Below are 27762 nucleotides of genomic sequence, written 5' to 3'. Positions count from 1 at the left end.
CTGATGGTTCTATTTTCAAAATAAAATCTTATCACTTTTTATTACCTCCACTACTTTCACCTTGGTCAACATCATTTCTTGCCTAGATTACTGAAACAACATCCTAAACAGCATCTAAACGGTCTTCCTGCCTCTGACCATCTACTACAATTCTCAAATCAGCAGACAGAGTGATACTGCTAAAAATATATGTCAGATCACATCCTTCCCCTATTCAGAATCCACAAACTGCTCTCCATCTCACTCAAGAGGTAAAGTCAAAGAATGACCATGGCTCCAAGGACTATATAACTATACTATAGCCATTCCCTGCCCTTTACTTCTCTGACCATATCTCTTTGTACCTTTGCCTCTGCTCATTTCTCCAGCCTCACCAGCATCCTTAATATTCTGTGAACATACCAGGCCTGCTTCTGCTTCAGGGCATTTGCACCTGTTGTTCCCTGTCTGATATATTTTCACAGATAGCAACACGGCTTGTTCCCTCACCAAGTGTTAGGTCTTTATACAGATGGCACCTTCTCAATGAGGTCTTCCCTAACCAGCCTATTTAAAAATCACATCTTCCTCCTTAGTACCATCCCCTTTTCCCTGCTTCTGGAGAGAAAAGGAGGAGAATGAACTGGGAAAGGGAAAAAGGTATATCACCACATAATAACACACATATTGTCTTTAAAATTTTACATATCCTCTCCATTAGAATAATGAGAGAAGGAATTTTTTTCATTTTGTTCACTGTTTTATCTGTAGCAACTAAAACAGAATCTAGCACATAACCAAAAAAGGCCAAAGAAGGGTAAGCATGTAAGAAAAAAAAAAATGTCAAAAACAGTTAAATAGAATTTCCTTTTCTATATTCAAATCTCCCAAAGCCAAGACAAATTTAAGATTTCATGAATTTATTTACTCGTTCAGAAAAAAATCTAGTGACTGCCTGCTCTATGCTACCATTTCAGGCATTGGGGAAAACACAAGATCTCTGCTTTCACTTCAAAGTACTTTAAGTGGCAGAACAGCAAAATTTTTACCTGCTATCATATTTCCCCTTTTGCTGAGCCAAAATAATTTCAAGCACAGATGCTAAATTATCATACTTAACTATTTTCTGAGTGATAATTCAAAAATTAAAACAGTAATATTTGATAGAAAACATTTTAAAAGCACAGTTTTAAAATATAATTGGAAATTCAATACAGATTTAGAAAAAATACATTGAGTCATCACTGATGAAATTTAAAAAGGACTTGTGTGTCAAAATACAATTTTAATTCAAATCATATTTAGAAAAATATCTTGCTTCAACAGTGACAACAGTGAATCATTACCAAGCAGCTTCTGATGGAACCACTATGACAGGTAAATCAATGTAACATTCCAGATAAATGACTATGATGCAATTCAGTGGAAAGCACAGCTCTATTCACTGGGGAAAGATTCTTCAAAGAGCTGAAAAAGCTGCTTCATGTTTACTTCTAACAGGCTCTCAAGTCTGGCTGAATATTAGGATCACCTGGGGGGCTTCTGAAAAACACTAATGTCTGAGCCCAACCCCAGCCAAATGAAACTCAATCTCTAGGGGTGGAGCCAGGCATCTGCAGTTGTTAAAAGCTCCCCAGGTAATTCTGATGCACAACTGGCTTAAGAATCACTGTTCTACAAGTTCCTATTATTGATTATCATTTCAAAGAGAAAGATATGGTTATTTATGTCAACTCTCCCACCACCAGTATTGACTGAAAAGATCTCCCAACACTAGTCACTGTCATCAATACGGCGTTTTCCCAGAGACTTCACCTAGAAGACCTAGCCTGTGGTCACATACCTGTTAAAATTGTCCTGCCACAATCTGAAGACCCCAAAACGCGTTATCTTACCAGAGATCTTTCTGTATTGTAACTGACATTTTGCTAAAAAGCAGCAAAGTCAATTTAAGCAATTTTTATTAAAGCTACAGACTTTGACTTGCAGGTACTAAAGAGTAAATATTTTCAAAAATAACTTAACAACAACGTTTTTATATATACCATCCACTACACCAAAACAAAGAAGAATTTTTTGGCTTATTTCTGCAGAACTTGTTGAATTTCAAACATATATAAAAATAGAACATAAAATCAACTCCCATATAGCTATCACAACTTTGACAATTATCAACTCCTGGTCAATCATGTTTCATCTATACAACCTCATATTCAACATCACCCTAACCTGGATAATTATGAAGCAAATTCCACACATCATATTGTTTCATCTAGGCTTTATTTTAATTTAGTGTAAATAATGCAGAAAGTAACTTGAAAAAACTTATACTTACATAGTAAGAATGACAGAAAAAGGTGATAAAGTAACAGTTTATAAATATAAAAGGAAAATGACATTTGAGTCTCCTCATTTCTGCAGTCTGTTGGCTACCTCTTACTAAAGAACACTGTGCCTCTTGTCTTGGCTAGCTTATGTGTCACAGAAGGCACAGGTAACAGAATCCGCTCAAGTAGAGTTCTTACTTGGGGTCTAGAGTGGTGATAAATGAAATTACTTTTTTTTAAAAGAAAATCTTTAATACTAATAATTACCGAGACAACCAATAGATTCCTTAAAAAAATTTTTTTTTCAGGGGCTTCCCTGGTGGCACAATGGTTAAGAATCCACCTGCCAGGGCTTCCCTGGTGGCGCAGTGGTTAAGAATCCACCTGCCAATGCAGGGGACACGGGTTCGAGCCCTGCTCTTGGAAGATCCCACATGCAACAGAGCAACTAGGCCTGTGTGCCACAACTACTAAGCCTGCACTCTAGAGCCCGCGCGCCACAACTACTGAGCCTGTGAGCCATAACTACTGAAGCCCGTGCGCCTAGAGCCTGTGCTCCACAACAAGAGAAACCACTGCAGTTAGAAGCCCGCGCACCACAATGAAGAGTAGCACCCTCTCGCTGCCACTAGAGAAAGCCCGCGCACAGCAATGAAGACCCAACACAGCCAAAAATAAAAACAAACAATAAATTAAAAAAAAAAAAAAAAAGAATCCACCTGCCAATGCAGGGGACACGGGTTCGAGCCCTGTCCGGGAAGATCCCACATGCCACAGAGCTACTAAGCCCGTGTGCCACAACTACTGAGCCTGCGCTCTAGAGCCCATGAGCCACAACCACTGAGCCCACGCGCCTACAGCCCATGCTATGCAACAAGAGAAGCCACCACAATGAGAAGCCCACGCACCACAATAAAGTGTAGCCCCCGCTTGCCACAACTAGAGAAAGCCCACACCCAGCAAAGAAGACCCAATGCAGCCAAAAATAAATAAATAAATTTATAAAAAAAATTTTTTTTCAGCTTTACTGAGGTATAATTGACACATAGTAATTTTATATATTTAAGGTACACAAGATGTTTTGATATATGTATACGATGTGAAATGACCACCACAATCAAGCTAATTTACATTTCTATCACATAGAGTTACCATTTTCTTCCTTCCTTCCTTCCTTCCTTCCTCCCTCCCTCCCTCCCTCCCTCTCTCTCTCTCTTTCTTTCTTTCTTTCTGGTGAGGCCACTTAAGATCTATCCTCTCGACTTAGATTTGGGGTCTAAACCCAACTACTAGTTGTGTGATTTGAGATTACTTAATCTCTCATCTCTCATCTGTAAAATGAGGATAATACCACTATTTTTTGGAAATTAAATGTGTAAAGTGCCAAGCACAGTCCGGTAGATAATAAGTACTACATTGAATACACGTATTGACATGGACTAAACATTATTACCAGGGCTGCTTCAAAAGACCAAAATAACAAATAGCCTGGACAGTGAGTGGTTTCCAACCTGAAATACCTAAATTTCTAGGGCACATGAAAGTAATAATGTGGCAATCCTGCAGTTGTAGCCATTTTTTTCCAATGGGTTTCTAGTAAGTTCTGAGAACCTCAGAATAGTTAAAAAAAAAAAGAAAGAAAACATACAATTAGATAGAAAAACAGCTTTAGAAAATATAGGCAGAGTAAGTTGAATCACTTGTTCATCTATTCTAAACGAGTGGGGTAAAAAATGAAGTACAAAATTCATATTTGTAGTTCAAGATCAAAGGCTTTATTCTAATATTTCATCTAATGTGTCTTCAGTAACTTTACCAGTTTGCTCAGAATGGTGATTAAATAAACACTGTCTGCAAGAAATTGAGTAACAAGTCTTTTAAAAATCAATGAAACAGAGTAGCACCTGGTCTTCATCTTCCCTCAGCTAACCTTTCTTAATATGATATTTACTTCCTAATAAATCCTGAACAGATCCTAAACTTCAGTGCTTCCACACTGTGCATATCTATTCAAACTTTATCATCAGTGTAGACAGTTGAAAAACACTTTTGTTTTCTTTTGGATGCATGGTTTTGTGACAGGTATACAACCTAGACCTAAAAAACAAGTGTCTCTCTCTTCCTAACTAAATAGAAATGCAAAGAAGTTCAGCTTTGGTCTTGGTATTTGGCCCAAACTCTCCTTTTAGCAAAGCATTTAGTCAGTCTTCCAAAGGCCTAGGCCAATCTGAGCATCATTTCTGGCATTCTTAAACTTGTGTGTGATCAATGATCTTGTGATTGCATAGTTACCATGACATCCAATGAGTGTAACAATGTCAGTAATTAGCACAATCATGTCATTCAGATTTATTGTTATTCCCTGAACATTCACTTTCAAATATAAACATTCTAGATGAAATGGAGTGAAAATGTTCTTATGTGCTTGTTTTATCAGTCAATATAAGAGTAAAATGCTGTAGTAATTAATGTGGCTTATGAAAACTTAATTTTATGCATAAAAGAATTAGTAAATATTTTCAGTTATTTAGCAAAATAGATTGACAGTTAATACAAATATGTCATACATTAAATAGATAACTTCCTCAAGAACACTATATCTGGGAAAAAATGTTTATAAAAATTCAAATAATGTAAGACAAAATAATAGAGATTAGATTTATCATAATTCAGTCTTTGTAGAACTGTATCATGTACTATCATTCATAACATTAAAGAAAATAACATTTAAGAGCTGTATTTAAATTTCAGTTATTTACTCCCATTTAAGTCATAAATTTTTCAAGAAAACATCCTATTGGGGAATTCTTCACACCTTGTGATGATGAATTAAAAACAATGTTACCTCATAATACCATGGGATGGAAAAATACCTGAACTATGTAAATAACAGATGGGCAATAATTCAAATATAATCTCTAATCAAAATAATTTTTAAGATGTTAAGACAAACCTGTTAGAGAAAATTAGGGTACCCCAAACACATTTTGTTTAGTAAAACGTCACAGTAAACAACTCTACAAGAATGTCTTAATATAGTCTTAGGTCTATGAAGGCTGAAGATTCAAACATAAAGTGTTACAACCAATCCTTTTTCAGTAGCTGAAGATGAAGAATTTTTGAGATATGCCTAAACTTCGAATCCTAGTTCCTATTAAAATAATTTATTGGAAAACATTTTCCTGAATTACTTTGTGGCACTCAAAAAGGTTAGTGATGTTTTCAAATGTGCTGGTTGAAAGTGTATATCTATTTGGTATTACCTATGTAGCAAGAGAAATCTAATTGCTGACAGTGCCAAGAAATTGTTCCTGTATTATAATTGTAAACTTTAAAAATCTTACTACTATTGTTGGCAATAAACTATAATAATTATTGATTTTTTGGATGAAATGATTCTTTTACCCTAGAAGTTCATCCTATGTTGCTGCTATCTGGCTTTAGCCACAGACAAATATTAATTTAACTTTGGGTCACTGGCATTGGGCCAAAATGTGTATTTGGTACACCTCTACTAATAACGTTTTTAGAGGCCTATCTCTATGCTTCTTAGTAGAGAACCTCGTCTTAGCCTGTTGAATATTTTTACCTTGATAGTTGCAGAAAAATCCCAACTGCTCCACTTCGTAATTGATATTCTCTATTCTTCCTGTCCTTGTCTTATCACTTTAAGTCTGTTCCACACTACTCAAAGCCAAATTATCCACTGTTTTGCACTGCTATCTGTGCTCACCTTGTCTTCTCACAGTTCTTCCTCGAGGGTGGGCATTAATCTTCTTCTGTATTGTCCATAGTGCTGGTCATCTGATATATATTTACTAATTCACTAAAATCCAAGATGTCACTGACTAACCACCTTTGTGTCTCAGATATTCTCCTTCTTAATTTTAGACTATTCCATAAGTAAACTATCCAAAACTAAACATATCAAGGTTTGAGCAAATAAGGGGTTGCATTTAACAAGAGATATAAGCTGGAGGGGGAGGGACAAATTGGGAGATTGGGCTTGACATATACACACTACTACATATAAAACAGATAACTAATAAGGACCTTCCTACTGTATAGCACAGGGATGGGAAAAGAATCTAAAAAAGAGTGGATATATGTATACGTATAACTGATTCACTTTGCTGTACACCTGAAACTAACACTGTAAATCAACTACAATAAAAATTAAACAAAAACAAAAGAAAACAAAAGATATAAGTAATGTTTACTGGAAGAGAAAATAAAACAGTATTTAGATTTAAGACAATGAAGGTAACTCATTTACTTTCTTCATGCCTTAGTCTACTATGGATTCTGCAAGGCAATTACATAAAGTCAAAATAACTGAGAAGGAAAATCCTAATATTAACACTAACCTGAAAGTTCGGACAAGATTTTTAAGTTGTGCGTAAACATCTCCTAATGTAATCTGAAGAGGCCCCAAAAGTCCAGGCAATCTGAAAATAAAAAATTATATTTCCTTTAAAATATAATTATATAGATACATTTCTGGGGGTCTTGCCTAAGTCTGGATTTTCCATAGGGAATCACTGAGGTGGAGACAATTAAGCGAGGTTATAACTGGTAAGAAGTCATAAAGAAATATTTCAAAATAACTCCACACTCTATTTTGTAGCCTATGCTACAGAAAGAGGCACTGAAATGCAAAATATCATTTTGGCTGCCATCTATATTCTTGTCTCTAGTATTTCTTACCTTTTTACTTTCAAATATTAAATAAATGGAAAGAACACAGGCCAGAAGAACTGCCCTCCAAATGGTCCAATATGGGAGTGTGGCATATTTCTTATTGCATCCTTATGGTAAGAGTAAACATTGGTACATTTCTAGAGAGCAATTTGACAATATATACTAATATTTTAAATGTGGACACTCTTTGACCCAATAGTTTTATTATGAAAAAATTTATCCTAAAGAAATAATCAAACATAAAAAAGATGGTTATTGGAGAAATATTTTTAGTAGTGAAAAACTGGTAACAAATGTCCATCAATAGGTGGTTAAATAAATTATGATATAACCATATAATAATAAAATCTTTAAAATAATATAAATCTATCTTTTTTAATGTAGAAAGATATTCATGATAAATGTTAAGTGAAAAATGCATATGTAGTATTGTTCCATTTTTATAAAAACATACATGTTATAATGCAATTGCATATCACACATAGTATATATCAAACATATGTCATTCTCTCTAGGTTTAGACTATACCAGAGGGAACCAAAAGGGAATGAATATACACACACCATCTATACCACATATATGTCAGGGATAAACATCAAAATATTAATAGTTACTGTTGAGAGGTGGGATTACAGGTGATTTTCACTTCCTTATTTATATCACTTTCTACAGCCTAAATCTTCTGGAATGAACATGTATTACTTTTTAAAAAAACTTATTATAAAAGTTTAAAACACGTTTCAAAATGGAGACAGTAACAATAATAACCCCATATTTCTAGTCCCAGATTCAACCTCCCTGTATTTTGTTACATTTGCTTCATTTTTCCTTCCTTCTTTTTTTTTGCAATATCTTAAAGTAAATCCCTGACATCATGTCATTTGACCCCTAAATTATTCCTTATTTATCTCTAAATACAAGTGCATTTTCGTATATAATCATAATAAAACCATCACACCTAACCAAATTAACAATAATTCCTTAATATCATCTAATACTCAGTGCATATTTCATGTTCTTTGATTCTCTAAAAGTTTTTTGTACAGTTGGTGCTACTTTTACAATGAGAAAAAACTCAACTGCTTTCATAAACAACCAACCAAAAAAATCCCTATGTCACTATAATTATTTTGTTTTCAGTGTTCTTTGTGCTTCTTCTTAAATTATTCCACCACTTCTCAAATTTAGTTCTTGCCCTAAAATCGATAACTTGGTTTTCTAGCAGGGTTCCTTTTGGTATCTTCTGTGGTAGCCAAAACCCATAAGGAACAGAATTCCTTCAATGACATGCCTATGTGGTCTTAAATTTAAAACTGGGTACTTTCATTAGATAAAAAGTCTAGAAAACTATTTCCACATAAATCCCTACCTACTAATTACATGCCAGTATAGCTAATCTATCCCAACTTTCAAAACCTATGTAACTAAAATCAAGGACTGATATTTTCTTATCCTATGAATCAGACAGATGGTGACTTACACTGTTGTCTAAAATAATATTTAACTGAAACAAATGTATAAGTATAAAGAGCAGGTAAAAGACAAAACAGATTTATTATATATGAAGAGTCTAACACATAACAGGCATTCAATAAATATTAATTTAAACACTTATTTAACATGTAAAATTTAGAGAAGTAAGCTGTTCAAAATACTATGGCTTCTAGAAAATAGGCTTTTCTTATTTTTGAACTACTACAAAATTAGACCTCTCCACATGCACAGGACCTTAAATAATGACTGAAAACACCTTTCTGTCTTTTCTGCTGAAGAAAAAAAATGCTGGTTGAAAAGTTGAAGACAGCCGTCACACCTCTGAAAAAAAGGTTTTCAAGCTCCTTTTGAAAGAGAAACCAAGATTGCAATTTTCAAATGTCATTTATCACTGGGCTAATTACAAGAACAACAACTTCCACTACGGGAAGCTTAAAACTAAAGTGCAAAACTCAAGTTGCTGAGTGTGAAATGGTTCTATGAATATGTATACAGAATAAGTCAATAAACCGTTAAACCTTTATAAAATCTTATTTACACGTGAAACTGACGTGACACATTTACCACAAATCAGTATTTAAATGGGTCTAGCTCTGATATTTTTTCCCAGACTTCACTAGATTATTAAATGGGAGTGAGGTAGTTTGGTTTTCTACTCCCATAATTTCAACCTTCCTCTTTATTACATGTCTCTATGTCTTCTACACAAAACAATTTCAATATTCTTTGGTAGGACATCTTAAAAATCTAAATTTCTCAGGGGACGAAATCCATGTAAACTTTACACATTATTCTTCTGTTCAAAATTCAAGGATTACACCAATAAGTTATGAATCCACAAATACCAAATTAATTTTTAAATATTATAAACATGGAATGATAATTACATACTTACACTTTACTCAATTTTTCAAGTACGATGCGTTTTCTAATCTGGTTCTGAGAACTTGAATCTATCAGTGGAAAGGTGGGATCATGCTGAATCACATTTTCAAACAAAGCAAAATAAAATCATAAATTTACATTCTTTCTTTGATAAGAACAACAAACATTAAAACACAAAAAGTTTATACCTGTGGTATGGTAGAATAAAAATCAGACTTCAGAATTAGAATATTTAAATTTGAGTATCGGCTCAGTCAGTAGGCTGGTATGAACTTGCTTGAGTCATCTGCCCTCTTTTGAGAGCATTTTCTCATCTGTATAATAGGGATACTAATACCTTCTTTATTAAATGAGAAAATGTATATAAAAAGACTTTGTAAAATGCTAAATGCTATATAAATGTAGGAGATTAAAGGACTAAAATTATCAAATACTGTAAATGTATTATGGGAAATTCCACTTCTAGAAATGGCAAACAAGATAATTCAAACCACTTCTTCTGCTGACAAAAACTGAAAAAACTGGGAAAAAACCCACGATTGTTTGAAAGCATCAGAGTGCTAATAAGGTAGTAAAGAATTATGGTCTGAGATTCTGGAGAAAGTAATTCCAGAGAAGGCACTGACTAATTTCAGAAGAGGCAATTTAGATAATGAGAACCTGAGCATCAGAGTTCAGGGCATGCCAAGAAGGAAGAGGTAGTGTCAACCTACCCCAAACTTGAGACCAGGACTTAGAAGGACCATACTCCAGGAGTTAAGAATGAAGAGGAAACAAACTGGCTCTTGCAGGGACTGAAGCCCAGCTTCAAATCACCTTAATCACTGATTGGATTAAAGTGATTTGGGGGGACTTCCCTGGTGGTCCAGTGGGTAAGACTCTGCACTCCCAATGAAGGGGGCCCGGGTTCAATTCCTGGTCAGGGAACTAGACCAGCAAATCATCTGCCAGAAGCAAACACAGATCTGTTCTAGAGTAAGATAACATCAGCCTGGGTTTCAAGTTGTCTCTAATTTTTATTATGCAATGTTTGCCACATAATAAAACAATAAGAAAACAAGACAATATGATCAAAATCTGAAACATTAGCTCATAGAAATCAACCCCTAGGAAATCCATGTAATGAAGTTATCAACCTTATTTAGAATAACTATGCTGAATATATTCAAAGAAAAATAACAAGATGGAAAATTTTAGCAGAGAACTGGAAGCTATATAAAAAAACCAAACAAAACTCCTAGTAACTGAAAAATACAGTACTTAAAAGAACTCAATGGATAGATTTAATAACATAGTAGAAAAGACTGAACAGAGAATACTGATTTGGAAAATATCCAGAATGAAGCACAGACACACACCCCTCTCCTCCCACCCCCCAGCTTGGGGTAATGCAAAGCACAAGAGAATATAAAAAACAGAAGATACAGTGAAAAAGACTAACATATCTGCAATTGGAGTACCAGGTAGAGAGGAAAGGGAGAATGGGACAGAAGCAATACCTGAAGAGATAATAACTGAGAATATTCCAAAACTGATAAAAAAAAAAATCAAGTCACAGATTTAAGTATACAACAGCCAAAAGAATAAATACAAATATAATCACACCTAGGCAAAGCATTCTAAAATTGATGGTAACCAAAGACAAAAAAAAAAAAAAATCTTAAAAGTAGCTAAAGGAAGAAACAGTATTTTCAAATAAGAGAAATAAATGGAAGCCAAAAGACAATGAATATGTATTTTCAACGGGCTGCAAGAAAATAACTAGTAATTTAGAATTAATTTAGAATTCAATGTCCAGGAAAACATCTTTCAAAAGTGAAAGTAAAATAAAGAATGTCCTGACAAAACTGAGAAGATTCATCATTAGCAAACTGGCACTAATGGAAATAAAGGATAGTCTTCAGGCCCAAGGTGAACGATCCCAGATGAAAGAATGGAGATGCAGGAAGGCATGAAGAACAGTAAAAGAGTAATTAATTGGATAAATCCAACTTAATACTGACCATAAACAATCTTGTAGGATTTAATAAAAATAAAAAGAAAGAGAAAATAAAAGTACACAACAACAGAGCACGTTAAGTCAAGATGGGGTAAATGGAATTAAAGTTTCTAAGGTACTAATTGTCCAGGAAGCAATAAAAGTATTAACTTATATTAGATTTTAATAAGACACAGATTCAGTTTTTAATCTTTAGGGAAACCAATTAATGATCAGTAAAAGAATGTATAAAAACTAGCTAACAGAGGGCAAAAAATGGAATATGATATCTGATTCAAAGAAAGCAAGAAAGGAGAGAAGAACACAGAACAGGTGGGACATGCAGAAAGCAACAAGTGAGATGCTAGATTTAAACCCAAATATATCAATTATGACACTAAATGTAAATGGACTAAATTCTCCACATAAAGGACAAAGATTGTCAACCTAGATTTTAAAAAAAAAGATAGACCTTGAAAATACTAATAAAAGAATGCAAGTGTCAGGAAAGTAGATCTTGTAAAGCCAACAATAAATAAATAAATAAATAAATAAATAAATAAATAAATAAAATCAATGGAGAGCAAAGTCATTCCGTATGCTAAGAGGTTAGATTTACCAGGAAGACATAACAATCTCACATTTGCACCCAAGATTATGGTCTCAAAATATTAAAAGTAAAATTCACAAAACTAAAAGGAAAAATAATCAATTTATAATTATGCTGAGAGATTTTAACTCACCTTGCCCATCTCTCTCAGTAACTTAAGGAATGAGCAAACAAACAAAACAGAAAAGAAAGAAGGAAAAAAGAAAGAAAGAGAAGAAAAGAAAAGAAAAAGAAAAATCAACAGTGCTTTAACGTGCACACATTTCCCCAGAGAGAAACAATGAAATCTGACCAATACTCCTCACCATAAACAAAAATCAATTCCAGATGAATTACAGATCTAAATGTTAAAGGAAAAACAAAGCTTCTAGAAGATGAAATAACCTGGGCTAAGTAAAGGTTTCTTAAAGAAGTCACTAAAGGGAACCATTAGTAAACTGGACTCAAGACACCATTAATGAGAGTGAAAAGGCAAGTCTCAGAGTGGAAGATATTTGTAATACACAAAAATGGGCTTGAATCCTGAATACATAAAGAATTCCTGATATTCCAATAGATAAATGGAAAAAAAGACTTGAACAGGCACTTCACAAAAGAGACTATCCAAATGGTTCATAAGCAGGTGAAACAGTGCTCAACTCATTAATCATCAGAGAAATGTATTATAACCTAAAATCAGTACCATCGGAATAGTGAAAATAACAATATCAAGTATTGGTGAGAATGTGGAGTCATGTAAACTCTCATACAGTGATAGTAGAATATAAAATGGCAGAACCATTTTGGAAAACTGTTTGGCATTATCTAGTAGAGTTGCATATATGTATACACTCTGACCCAGAAATTCTAGTCCTAGGTACATACCCATCAGAAATGCATACACATTAAAAGAGAGACATATACAAGAAAAGTTCATAACAGCATAGTTCATAATAGCCCCAAACTGGAAACAGCCTAAATGCTTATTAACATTAATAAATTGTGGTCTATTTATATAATGGAATATTATGCAGCAATGAAAGAATAAACTACAAGTATCTGCAACACAAATGACTCACGAACATAATGCTGCACAAAATAAATTGGATACCAAAGAACATACACTGAGTGAATCCATTTACATTCAGTTCAAAATTAGGAAAATTAATCTATGCTATTGTAGTCATTAATTTGGGAAAGAGGTAATGATTTGGAGGAGACATAGTGGGGCTTCTGGTTTACTCAAATTTCTTGGCCTGGGTAGTGATTACACTGGTGTGTTCACTTGTGATAACGCAATGAGCTGTACACTTACTATCTGAGTTACACTTCAATGAAAAAGTGTTTTTTTTCTAATATATATTAAAAAAAATGTTTTTAACATCTTTATTGGAGTATAATTGCTTTACAATGTTGTGTTAGTTTCTGCAATGAAAAAGTTTTAGCAACAGAGAAGCAGTCAAATTTCAGGGATTACTTTTTCCTTCTTAAGGCTTATTAGCATAAAAACAATAAAACAAGTGATATACTAAAGTTATGCAGCTTAGTGACAGAGATCAATGTTTCTCCAGGCTTCATATAAAGTTATGGATGCTGTCTAATAACCCAGTTGAAGTGATTTCAAATACAGTGTTGGGCTAGGTAACATTCTGTAGAAATATAAGAAATTTCTAAAGTTTTACTGTATTTCCACTTTCACACTCTTTAAATCTCCAAATGTGTTCTTAAATTTAGAGCCATATTTACTCAGAAAACAAACTCCTATGGTAAAAACAAGGTTATCACCTATTCCTCTTCATGCCAAATGACTTCCTTTCCCAAACTACACATCAACCAAAAATGGGTAATGGAAATATTGAAAGAACCTCATTAAATCTCAGCAGCATAACATCAGTTTCTACATATAACTATTTACATATAACTGAGTACCAATTATATGTCAGGCACTGGGATAAATGCTTTATACGCATTATCTTTAAAACATAAAAATTGAGTAAGGGAAGCCATTTATAATCCCATTTACAGATAAGCAATCAGACTCAAGAGACTCAAGTTTTCATACAGCTAGTAAATGACAGAGCAGATAATCAAATCTACGTTACCTGAATGTGCTCTTTCCATTTTCTCCTATGTCCACTATTTCCCCAGTAAGTCTCCTTTGCTAAATAATTTTCACTCATAATATTTTAAGTGAGCATGCTTGCCAAATATTATCCAGACAAATATTTTACTATTCAATTAGTAAGTCTACTCCACTGCATATAGTCCCATTGGAAATAAAACACAAAGATACACACCCTCTGTAGAAATCTGAAAGCATACATACCAACGAAGAAAAAACAAGCCTTTTCAGAGAGTCTAGATATTATATGAAGAATCAGGTTTTAAAGAAAACTTTGTCCCACAATTGTAGGCTATTTCTACATTAGAGAAAAATGTTAAATATTGATGAAAATTTCCTGGGGCAAACTTTAACTTATTTGGAAAATAATAATGTCAATACTGGAGATGGCATTTTAAACCAAAAGACTGGAAGACTAAAGAAGTCTTCTGAAAATTAAAAAAATTATTCCTTCAGTACTTTTCTTCCTGCTCCAAGATTTACTATGGTGAGTGTTCCACGTTAGCAGTATGGAAAAATCATTATCATTAAGACATACCTCTTCCGAGTCTTGTGATTTGGTGGTTTCTTCATTCAAAACATATCGTCCTCTATAAAACTCCCTGATCCTTAGATTTAATGTTTCAGTTTCTTTTTTCAAGTTCTCATAACTTGGCAGTGGTTTAATGGCTGTATCTGAGGCTCTAAACGGTAAAGACTCATCCAAGCTGTTCTGAGATTCCTGCAAGGCAGGGGAATGACTGTCTGGGTCACAGTTCACATCATCTTCATCAAGTTCTTCTTCCTTAACCAGAGGGGCTGAAGAGAGTTTCAGACATACAGAAGCATAATTCTGGCCATACAAAAACCTCAAAGTTTCTTCTGTCTTCCACTCAATCAAAGTCTCCTTCAGCGCTTTAAGTAAGTTTGCCTTTGCAACTTCAGGGCACACCTGCACTGAACTAGAAGCTGACCTAGAAACTTGGTTCGATTTGGCAAATTTCCTCTTAAAATGCTCAGCACTTTTCTTACTTATGCCTACAAGAGTTATTTTTGAACTATTGTATTTATTTTCAGAAATTTTTAAAGCTTCTAATTTTTCTTGCGGAGACCTATTTGAAGAAATCTGAGTATTTACATTCTGTAAAGGAAGTTCACAAGCAGCAGCTTTCTCCTCACTATCTAATCTGCAATTGCCTAACTGCTCAGTGACATCTATTACTGTCTGTTCTTTGCTTTCATGTTTGGAGTTAACCTTTTGACCAGCTTTCTTCTTCATTATGCTTTTTTTGTGCAGCTGTGGCCTTATACCCGTTGCATTTGGTCTGTTTCCTTGTAGAATGGAGGAAACAAAGTCTTGCTCATTATCACTGCTACTATCACTATGAGTGCCAGAAGAACTAGATTCATCATGCTTCTCAAAATGGCCAGGACTGTCAACATCTGATGTTTTAATGGCCTTACTGCATAACTGTATTTCTTCTCCAGAACAACCACTGTTGAGGGAAGGAAACAAAACAACTGTAACAGAAAAGCAACATGTCCCACAGTATTTATACTTTGTAACTTTCAAGGTAGAAACTTTTATTCCCTAGGCAAGGCCTTATTTATAGGCTTATATTTACCTAGGCCTATATATACACATACATACACATTTCAGAAGAAAGTTATAATTCTATAATTTCTCTACATCTTATTTATTTGATATAATTCTCTTTCCATCTTCTTCCCTTGTATTTTCTCTCCAATTATTTTAAAAGTGTTATGAGTATAGCAAAAAAAAAAAAACACAACAAAAAAACCCAAAAACCAAACCATATACACACAAAAACAAAAACCCCACAAACAAACATTTGATAATTCCATCCTACTGAATTATTTTGATTTTTGCTTGCTCCATTTCTGTAACTGCTTTATATATCTTTTTTTTAAAAAGGATTCTTTTGAAAACTTCATTATTGGTTTCTCAAAAAAAAAATGAGAGGAACTGTCTAGATTTTGAAACATAAAAATAAAAAGAGACGTTTAAGCATTTTCCAATTCTGGTTGATAGTTATGCAGAAAATTCCATTGAATGAAAAATTCAAGAAAGTCATAGCAGGAAATAAAGTTGGCAAGTCAACATTTATCAATGAAAGATACTTATACTTGAAAATCCCAGAGTTAAATCACAATGATAATAATAAGACAACAGTTTTCCCTTTGACTATGTTCCTTTAATTTTCAGATTAGGTTTATAAAAGATTAAAAAATATGAAAGAGCAGAGGCAAAGAGAGCTTTGTCTATACAAACTTGAGATAAATAAGGATAGGAGAGCAATTACCCTTAAGCAAATGCACATATAATAACTTTAAAAGATCAGGATGGCAAGGATTCTAGGTCAAGAAGCACTTGGAGGGTGGTGAAAGGGTATATGGGAACTCTCTACTTCTCACACAATTTTTCTGTAAACCTAAAACTGCTCCCCGCAAAAGCCTATTACAATTTTTAAAAATAAAATGAAATAAAATAATTCAGCAATAAACAAAAAAGCATGCTTCGGGGAAGTGTAAAAGAAGAAGAAAAACAGTTGAAAATAAGGTTGTAGATGGGAATGGAGAAAAAAAATAAGTTCATTCAGTATTTTATAACATTTTTTAGTTAGAGTCTAGCCTACATAGCCACAGTCTCTTGTATCTGAAGTAAGTACAATTTCAAAAAACTTAGAAAAACTCAATTTTCATGCATACTTTCTCTTGGAATTGTATGGTAATTATATTTTTCTATACTATTTTGAAGCTGTAAGTTAAAGATTTATAGCAAATAATAAATATCTCTCACTTGTGCTCAATTCCATCTAACTAAGGTAGTGACTAATAACTAGGAAAATTTATTCTGGAAGATAAAAGGATATGTTTTGAGAGATGATCATGGTTGGGGCAAGCAATACCATGAGGAAAGTTTAGAAAAAAAAAATCACAACTTGGAATTTCTATTACTGCTTTAGACACTCTTTCAAATAATTAAATAACTGATATATTAATGTTTTGAAATTCTGTAAAACTATAAAAACCTTTCAACAAATGTAACCGGCACAATCTAGTTGACAAAGAAGCACAATATCTCAGATGGAAGCTGTGTTTGTGTCATATTTCAACAGGTTCAATTAGACCTCCTTGGTAGGAACAGCTGTACAGTAAATCATACAGATCAAACACATCATCTTACCATCACAAAAGAAAAAAAAGCTGTACAAGGCAAATATTTCTTTTTGTGGGCTAAATGGGCACTTACATAATGCATCAGCACAGGAAGTCCAAGAGTTCATATCACCTGGTTTACTCTTAATGCTTCTATTAACAAGAATACATAGAAGGTAAGTGATACTGATTCAACCATACCTTTGTCCTTCCTGTAGCAGCTGAAAATCAGGAGGTCTGTGACAAAAACACAGAAGTAAAAAATTGAAAGCAATTGATATGTCAAACACTTTCAAGTGTTTATTATAACCACTTTGGATAGAAAATATAATTAAAAGGAAATAGTTCATATAAAGATTTTTTAAAGAAAAACATTAAACTACAACATATTATAAAACTCATCCACAAGAAATACGAATTAATCTTTCTAATCCAAAATTTACTTACATTTCAGGACTAAGTTCAACTTCCACTAGCCCAATTAGGTTTTCCTTGACTAACCTGCTAAAGTAAATCTCTCCCTTCTCTAAATTCCAGAGTCATCATTGTCTGTAGAGTTAATACACATTAATCATGTGCTCTTCTATGACCCAACACAGAAATTTTATCTAAATGTCTTACTTTTCGTATGTTTAAGTCTAGTTTCTTAACTAGACTACAAGCTTGTTGAGGTCAGAGATTATTTTATTCAATATTATAATTCTCCTGTATTTCCTTTATATGGTCAATAAGACTTTTTGCCCTAATTTTGAGAAAGCAGTTGTATTGTAGCATGGATGTGAGGTATGTAGGTCAGGTGATTTAACTCTAGGAACAATTTTGCTATGCAATGCTAGAAATCACATATGGCTGGGCATTAAAAAGGGGGAGGAAAAAGCTCTGAAAAAGCCAAATACAAAGAGGAACAAATGTAATAGCAAATGAATCCAAGAGGACAGGAAAACTCTGTAAAGTGCTTCTGAAGTACTCAGAAAAAGTGGCTTCTAAAGACTACAAAACATGTTAAATAAAAGTAAATATTCAAAGAACTAAATAAATGGATCAATATTCTATGTGCACTGATAGAAAGATTCAATATTGTCAAGAGGTTAGTTCTTCTCAAATTGATCTGTGATTCAATGCACTCCCAATCAAAATCCCAGCAAATTATTTTATGGATATTGACAAATTCATTCTAAAGTTTTTATGGAGAGGCAAAGATCCAAAATAGAAAACATAATATTGAAGGAGAAGGACAAAGTTGGAGAATTGACACTACCTGACTTTAAGACTTACTATAAAGCTACAGTAATCAAGACAGTGCAGTGTGGCACTGGTGAAAGAAGAGACAAAAAAGATCATTGGAACAAAATAGAGAGACCAGAATAGACCCACAGGAATACAGTCATGATCTCTGACAAAAGAACAAAGGCAACACAATGGAGAAAATATAGTCTTTTCCACAAGTGATGTTCCACATGCAAAAAAATTAATCTAGACACAGACCTTACACTCTTCACAAAAATTAACTCAAAATGGATCACAGACTTAAAAAGTAAAATGCAAAACTATAAAGCTCCTAGAAGAGGGACTACCCTGGTGGTCCAGTGGTTAGGACTCCATGCTTCCATTGCAGCACTGCAGGGGACCCAGGTTTGATCCCTGGTTGGGGAACTAAGACCCTGCGTGCTGCTTGGTGTGGCCAATAAATAAATAAATAAATAAAATTTAAAAACATCAACAACAAAACACAACAACAAAACTCCTAGAAGATAATACAGGAGAAAACCTTGATGACTTTTTAGATACACACCAAAGGCATGATCCATGAAAAAAGAATTGATAAGTCAGACTTCATTAAAATTAAAAGTTTCTGTTCTGTGAAAAATACTGTCAACAGAATAAAAAGATAAGACACAGACTAGGAGAAAACATTTGCAAAACACATATCTGATAAAGGACTGTTATCGAAAATATCAAAGCACACTTAAAACTCAACAGTAAGAAAACAAGCAACTCAATTAAAAAGTGGGCCCAAGGCCTTAACAGATACCTCACCAAAGAAGATAAACAGATGGTAAATAAGCATATGAAAAGATGCTCTACAACAGCAGTCCCCAACCTTTTTGGCACCAGCGACTGGTTTCATGGAAGTTAATTTTTCCACGGACCAGGATGGGGGGATGGTTTCGGGATGGCTCAAACGCATTACATTTATTGTGCACTTTATTTCTATTATTATTACATTGTAATATATAATAAAATACAACTCACCATAATGCAGAATCAGTGGGAGCCCTGAGCTTGTTTTCACTTGCCACTCACTGATAGGGTTTTTTGTTTTTGTTTTTGTTTTTTTACTGATAGGGTTTTGATGAGTCTGCAAGCAATTGATTTATTATGGTCTCTGTGCAGTCAGACCTCTCAACTAATGATAATCTGTAGTTGCAGCCACTCCCCAGCACTAGCATCACCACCTCAGCTCCACCTCAGATCATCAGGCATTAGATTCTTATAAGGAGCACGTAACCTAGATCCCTTGCGTGTGTAGTTCACAGTAGGGTTCAAGCTCCTATGAGAACCTAATGCCGCTGCTGATCTGACAGGAGGCAGAGCTCAGGCGGTAATGTGAGCAATGAGGAGCGGCTGTAAATACAGACGAAGCTTCGCTCGCCCGCCCACCCGCTGCTCACCTCCTGCTGTGCAGCCCAGTTCCTAACAGGCCACCGACCAGTATTGGTCTGTGGTCCGGGGGTTGGGGACCCCTGCTCTACATAAGTCATCAGGGAAATGCAAATTAATACAACAAGATACCACTATACATCTATTAGAATAACCAAAATCCAGAACACTGACAAGATCAAAGGGTCTGAATGTTTGTATCCCTTCACCCCCAAATCATATGTTAAATCCTAATCCAGGGCTTCCCTGGTGGTGCAGTGGTTAAGGATCCACCTGCCAATGCAGGGGACACAGGTTCCAGCCCTGGTCCAGGAAGATCCCACATGCCGTGGAGCAACGAAGCCCATGCGCCACAACTACTGAGCCTGCGCTCTAGAGCCGGTGAGCCACAACTACTGAGCCTGTGTGCCACAACTACTGAAGCCTGTGCACCTAGAGCCCGTGCTCTGCAACAAGAGAAGCCACTGCAACGAGAAGCCTGCGCACCGCAATGAAGAGCAGCTCCCACTCACCACAACTAGAGAAAGCCGCACGCAGCAACGAAGACCCAACGCAGCCATTAAAAAAAAAAAAAAAAAAAAAAAAAAAAAAATCCTAACCCAATGTGATACTATTAGGAGATGGGGCCTTTGGGAGGTGATTAGGTCATGAGGGCAAATATTTCCTGAATGGGATTAGTGTCTTTATAAGAGAGGCCAGAGAGATCCCTTCCCATTCTACCATGTGAGGACATAACCAGAAGTCTTCAACCCAGAAGAGGTGCTCACCCAACCATAGTGGCACCCTGACCTCAGATTTAAAACCTCTATAGCTGTGAGAAGAAATTCCTCTTGTTTTTAAGCTACCCAATCCATGCTATTTTGTTATAGCAGCCTGAACAGACTAAGACATGCACAAAAGACCTCACCAAAGAAGATATACAGCTGGCAAACAAGCATATGAAAAGATGCTCCACCTCATATATCATCAGAGAAATGCATATTAAAATAATAATGAGATATTACTACACACCTATTAGAACAGCCAAAATCCAGAGCACTGACACCATCAAATGTTGGTGAGGATGTGAAGCAACAGAAACTCTCACTCACTGCTGGTGGGAATGCAAAATGGTACAATCACTTTGGAAGACATCTTAGAGACGTCTTACAAAACTAAACATACTCTAACCATACAATCCAGAAATCATACGCCTTGGTATTTACCCAAAGGAATTGAAAACATGTCTATACAAAAAACTGTATGCTATGTTTACAGCAGCTCTATTCATATTTGCCAAAACTTGGAAGCAACCAAGATGTTCTTCACTAAGTAAAGGGATAAATACTATGGTACATTCAGACAATGAAATATTATTCAGTGCTAAAAAGCAATGAGATAGCAAGCTATGAAAAGACAGGGAGAAACTTAAATGCTTTTTACTAAGTGACAGAATCCAGTTTGAAGAGCCTACATACTATAGGACTCCAACTATATGACATTCTGGAAAAGGTAAAACTATGGTGACAGTAAAAAGATAAGGGGTTACAGAGGTTTGGGGGTAGGAGACGAATAGATGGAGCATAGAGGATTCTTAGGGCTATAAAACTACTCTGTATGACACTGTAATGGTAGATTCAAGTCATTACACATTTGTCCAAACCCAAAAGTGTACAACACTAAGAGTGAACCCTAATGTAAACCATGGATGTGGGTGGTAATGATGTGTCAATGCAGGCTCATCAATGGTAAGAAATGTACCATTTTGATGGGGGATGCTGATAATGGGGGAGGTTATGCATGTGTGTGGGCAGGGGGTTTATGGGAAATCTCTGAACCTTCCTCTCCATTTTGCTGTGAACCCAAAATTGCTCAAAAAACAAAGTCAATTGGGACTTCCCTGGTGGTGCAGTGGTTAAGACTCTGAGCTCCCAATGCAGAGGGCCTGGGTTTGATCCCTGGTCAGGGAACTAGATCCCACATGCGTGTCACAACTGAGAGTTCCCATGCTGCAACTAAGGCACCGGCGAGCCACAACTAAGGCACTGGCGAGCCACAACTAAGGAGCCGGTGAGCTGCAACTAAAGAGCATGTGAGCGCAACTAAGGAGCCTGTGAGCGCAACTAAGGAGCCGGTGAGCCGCAACTAAGGAGCCCGCCTGCCGCAACTAAGACCCAGTGCAACCAAATAAATTAATTTAAAAAAATAATAAAAGTAAAAAACAAAGTCAATTAATAGAAAAAAATACAAGAAAATAGGTGTGCACTAAAGAGAAGCTAAGGCACTGAACATAAATCCCATTTAAAGGGCAAAATAGGGCTGTAATGAAGGTCATATTGCAAAAACCTTTGATTAAAAAAAGTCAAGTTACAAACATTAAATGCTGGAGAGGGTGTGGAGAAAAGGGACCCTCCTGCACTGTTGGTGGGAATGTAAATTGATACAGCCACTATGGAGAACAGTATGGAGGTTCCTTAAAAAACTAAAAATAGAACTACCATATGACCCAGCAATCCCACTACTATGCATATACCCAGAGAAAACCATAATTCAAAAAGATACATGCATCCCAATGTTCAATGCAGCACTACTTACAATAGCCAGGACATGGAAGCAACCTAAATGTCCATCAACAGAGGAGTGGATAAAGAAGATGTGGTATATATATACAATGGAATACTACTCAGCCACAAAAAGGAACGAAACTGTGTCATTTGCAGAGATGTGGATGGACCTAGAGACCATCATACAGAGTAAGTCAGAAAGATAAAAACAAATATCGTATATTAATGCATATATGTGGAATCTAGGAAAATGGTATAGATGATCTTATTTGCAAAGCAGAAATAGAGACACAGACGTAGAGAACAAACATATGGACACCAAGGGGGGAGAAGGGGTGGGATGATTTGGGAGATTGGGATTTATATACATACACTACTATGTATAAAACAGATAACTAATGAGAACCTATGCACAGAGAACTCTACTCAGTGCTCTGTGGTGACCTAAATGGGAAGGAAATCCAAAAGAGAAGGGATATATGTATACATATAGCTGATTCACTTTGCTGTGCAGCAGAAATACAATATTGTAAAGCAACTATACTCCAATAAAAATTAATTAAAAAAAAAGTCAAGCTAAATGGATAGATGGAACTAGAAGTCATTTGAGTTATTACATTTAAAGGTTACCAATCAAAAATATCAGTTCCAAGTATTTTTCTATACAATTAAACATCACAGCATCAATCATATAACTACTGCCTAGATAATCCATTCATCTTTTGTTCAGTCGCAAGCATACAAGGCACTGCAGGGAATGGATTTGTTGCCAATCCTCTCCTTAGCTATGGGAGGCATTGCTAACTGATCAAGGCATTCTTTCCCATTAAACATCTAAGTACCACACATCAGGAGGCGTACATCCCTGCTCTAGAGATTTCCCTGCAGTTCAGGAATTCCCCCAAGACCAATAATAACAAATTTAGAAGAAAAAGACAAAACAAGGCAGTAGGCAGTAAGTTCCCTGACAGTAAAAATTTAATCTATTTTTTCTTCTTCCTTAGTCCTTCAGCCAATCGAGGTGTGTCCTTTCCCAATCATCCAAATTACCCTGTTTACCCTCCTTCTTCCCACTCACGAAAATTCTAGTCACAGAAGCTACCTTGGTTTGGTGTTACTCAAAGAAAACAAATGACACTGCTTGGATGGTGACTAGCCTTGACTACTCCAGGGGATATTTATAACTCCCATTAAGAGCTTTTTTAGCATACTAAATAATATGCTAACGTTTACAACAGAGTGTTTTACTGCCTGTTGACTACTTCCTCTCACTTCCATTTGTAGTTCTCTCACTCTTCCTATCCCACTTCCCCGCCCAAGTCTTCCTGGCTAAAGTTATCAAGGTTCAGTACCATGCAGCTGTCTGGTATTTTGTCCTACACCAGGATCTGAGTATCACTGTAGGGAAAAAAAAATATGTGTAGACACAGTGATTCTCAATTGGATTCTTACACTAACTAAATGGCTAACCTGCAAATGCAGGGTATATTCCATCATTCAACAAATTCCTTCAAAAATAAAATTCTGAACTATTATATGTATGGACTATGTTGGGTATGTTAAGTAATACAAAGAATAGGTTCCTATTTTTAAGGACATTACAATTTAGTAGGAGGAAAGCATGTGTTCCAAGAGACTTATAAATAATAATCCTCATAAGAATGATATAGCTACTACTACCATCCCACATTACAGATAAAAAGACCGAGTACTGAAAGACTGACTAATGTGCCGAAAGTCACACAGCTAGTAAGTGGTAAAGCCAGGAATCCCAGCCAGCCAGAATGGCTCATAAGAACTATACTCTTGTATCGTATAATTCATGAGAGAGAGATGAGCTGCTCCAGAAAATTAGAGAAGAAAGAAAAACTTCTGGCTGAGCCAATGAAGAAAAGCTTCAGATTCAGCTGGGCCTATAAAGATCAATATAGTTTGTATATAGAGGCATTTGAGGCTAATCCTATGGATTTTACTCTGAGGTTTTACTCCACAAACCTCTCTCCCTTTTTTCTCTTTCCTTTCAGTAAACTACCATGCTTAAACTTAGCCCATCTCTTAAACAAACAAAAACACAAAACAACCCTGTCCTTGAGCCATACAATCCCTCCCCCTTTCATCGTCAGACTTCTTTAAAGAAGTCTGCACTCATCATTTCCAATTTCGTATCTCCTCTTCAGTCGTCAACCCTCTGCCTCCTGGAATCTGTATGCATTACTCTACTGAAATGGCTCTTGCTAAGATCACCAATTACCATAGGACTGCTAAATCTAAAGGATATTTTTCAGGATTTTTTTTTTCCTTTTTAAAGTACAGGAAAAAGAATTAGAATGAAAGGAGAGTTTGAAAGAGTAAGAAAATAGTAATAAACCATAAAGCAAGGCCTTGGTGAGAGGAGAACAGAATCGGTAACACAGAGGTACTATATTAGCAACGAGGAGGCAGAGAAATGAGAGAGCATATGAAGAAAATAATGTTGAAGGAGCTTCTGGTGGATGCCCTCAATCATTTCAGTTAAGTAGTAGGTTATATCTACTATGAGTTGGGGGTGGGGTTCAAAGTTTAAGGAGAGGAGAAAAGGTCTGAATGTATCAGAGTCATTAAGAAACAAAGAATAAACACGTGAAGACACTGTTGAGACTAGACAGAATGAACTGGAACAGGGTCACAGGAATGCAAAGAGTGCAGGCTTTGGTGCCAGACAAATCTGCGTTTAAATCCCAAATCTATATATATAAGCTAAGTGTTCTTGAGAGAGTCACTAAACCTCTCTAAGCCTCAGTTTCACCATCCATAAAATGGGTAATGGTACTTCCCCAAGGATGTTGTGAGGATTGAATTAAATGAGACAGCATATCGAAAGTGCTAATGATCTTATTTGAGAACTTTACCCAATAATCTTCAGCAACAGAAAAGAAGGATGACTGAAGCTTGGGAAGGGTGGACATGGTAGAAGTTAAGGGAGAAAGAATCTGGGATCGTTTGAGAGGATGGTATTACAACTGCTGACAGTGGAACTCAAGAAAACGAATTTAATGAGGGTCTGCCAACCTAGAAGAATAGAGCTGAGGTAGAGACAGGAGGTCACAACGAGGTCACAAAGCACACTCAGGAGTGACAGATGTTGATGAGATAGAGGTTGTGGTCAGAGACGGGAAGCTCTTATTTCAAGATCTTGGAGGCAGAATGGTTCCAAATAAGAATGAGGTCCAAGCATGGCTGAATCAAGGGGTAATAAAAATGTAAACATTATTCTAAATCATGAATACAATTTAAGTAGTTTTATGAGAAATCTCCAGCAATACAACTTGATAGTTTTTTAGAAAAACACTAAGAATTAAAAGAAAATTCAATCTGTAATGAAGGGGAAAATTAGCATATATTGATTGCTTATTATATGGTAAGTGAATTTTTTTTTAAATTGTGGTAAAATATACATTACATAAAATTGACATTTAAACCATTTTTAGTTACAGTTCAGTGGTATCAAGTACATTCACACTGTTGTGCAACTATCACCATCTCCAGGACCTTTTCATCTTCCCACACTTTCTGCTACATGGTTATATATATTATTTCATTTAATCTCCACATAACTAACAACTTTATTTTTATAGATGAGGAAACTGAAGCTCTGAGGGGTTAACTGAGTTCCTAAGATCACTACACGTATCGAGTAGTAAATCTAGGATTTGAATTTAGGTCTTTCAAAGTCTAAGTTCTCTCTTTCTAACATGATGCCTCTAATTAAAGCCAGAAAAAGGAACCCCAAAAGTTGTGAGGATACCATCTTTACTTATCCCCTCCCAAAGGAATTCAATATACTTTACTATTTTCCTCTCCTTTGTTTCAGTTTTCTGACTTCACATAAAGAAAACTACGTTGAACATTGTTTCTAGATGCTTTATGAGTGCCTTTAATACTCTCTGATTCCTAATCTATAAAAGGGAGAATGGCACCTGACACTAAGATAAACCAAAATTGAGTTTAATGAGGTACTGGACAAAAGGTTCAATATAAAATTCAGTTTGTTTTTGCTATGAGCTGTTTTAGAAACAAGGCACCAAGTTACATTGCTCTTTCTTTTCTATCCTTTTTTAGATGAAATTCAAAAGCTTTTTCTTTGCTAAAAGTACCATTTCTCGTCAATCTAAGTATCTTCCATTCCTTTCAAAGTTTACGTGTCCTGAGACATTTAATTCAGATAAGCTCAATTTAAAAAATAAGTAACTATCTTAGTTAAAGAATACCTTCAAGCTCGTTCTTCATAAACATTTTCACATTATTTTCACTAAAGTACAAATTAGATGATTAACTGTAACTTTAGCAAAGTACATCTAAAACTAGAAATAGCACGCCAAAAGACCTTGGTGTGTGTGTATCACTTAGAATATGTGTACTATATATAAACCAACAGAAGCAGCAGGCTACAATTTCCCCCTGTGGTGGGAATTTTTGAAATACAATATGAAACATGTTAAAACCTGTTTCAGAAAGTTTTTATTCTGTCTACCAAGCAACACTATTCAGGAAGAGGTTATAGAAGTTGTTCTGCAGAGGTTTTTGGCTTCCGCACCTCTGAGATTATACTGTTTATTGCTAAGAAGCATGTGTGAAAATCCCCTACTCTGGGCCACATGATGGCGCTTTTAGCACTGTCAGCATTAACCATTCACCCCAATTTCATCTTCTAAATCAAAATTTGATTCTAAACATTTGTCCTTCCTTCTCAGCTTTAACTCCTGATTTTTTAATGTTACAATTCAAGAAATTTCCCTCCTTCAAAGACTTGTCAGAGCCTACAGTCAACCAAACAGGATTTATAAATGTAACTATATGACTACCTAAACGAGCATACTGTCTCAGAGGAACAAAACTGTATGTGGTCTGTTTCTGGTCACCAAGTGGGTGAAAAATTTCTAACTCACAACATGAGACGCATCATACTGCGTCATGGTCAATGTTTTGTCTCTGACAGAGCATCAGGAGACATTTTGTGTAAAGCACTGCTGTTATTCATGACATTAAAGATATACTCCAGATATTTTTACCTTAATAACGAAAATGAAGGACTATAAAACCTCTAAGACCCTTTTTGACTCCAAAGCCTCAAAAGAAGTATGGAGGTAGAATTCATGAATTTGTCTAAGTTTTTCTTAAATTGATTTATACGTCTTTACCAATGAGACAGTGAGTTTATTATGGTACAAAATAGTTTCTTATAAACCCACGCACATATGGTCACCTTATCTTTGATAAAGGAGGCAAGCATATACAGTGGAGAAAAGACAGCCTCTTCAATAAGTGGTGCTGGGAAAATTGGACAG

General features: G+C 35.3%; 1 protein-coding gene across 2 annotated transcripts in view; it reads right to left on the bottom strand.

Moving 5' to 3' along the window:
- The window catches only part of RPAP2 (RNA polymerase II associated protein 2), an 84730-nt gene that overhangs the window by 39107 nt on the left and 17861 nt on the right, over positions 1-27762 (bottom strand). For both annotated transcript variants that reach the window (XR_009503845.1, XM_059926300.1), the window contains exons 7-10: positions 17436-17471; positions 14614-15550; positions 9397-9479; positions 6674-6754 (exon numbers count right to left, since the gene is read on the bottom strand). Coding sequence is in view for 1 of the 2 variants with exons in the window: in XM_059926300.1 (XP_059782283.1) it covers positions 6674-6754; positions 9397-9479; positions 14614-15550; positions 17436-17471 (1137 nt within the window). In the remaining variant the exon portion in view is untranslated. The remainder of the gene's footprint in view (positions 1-6673; positions 6755-9396; positions 9480-14613; positions 15551-17435; positions 17472-27762) is intronic.

This window comes from Balaenoptera ricei, chromosome 1 (assembly GCF_028023285.1).
Source record: "Balaenoptera ricei isolate mBalRic1 chromosome 1, mBalRic1.hap2, whole genome shotgun sequence".
In the NCBI taxonomy this organism is placed as follows: domain Eukaryota; kingdom Metazoa; phylum Chordata; class Mammalia; order Artiodactyla; family Balaenopteridae; genus Balaenoptera; species Balaenoptera ricei.
Note: the sequence above shows the minus strand (reverse complement) of the source record. Positions and strands in the feature narration are given on the sequence as shown.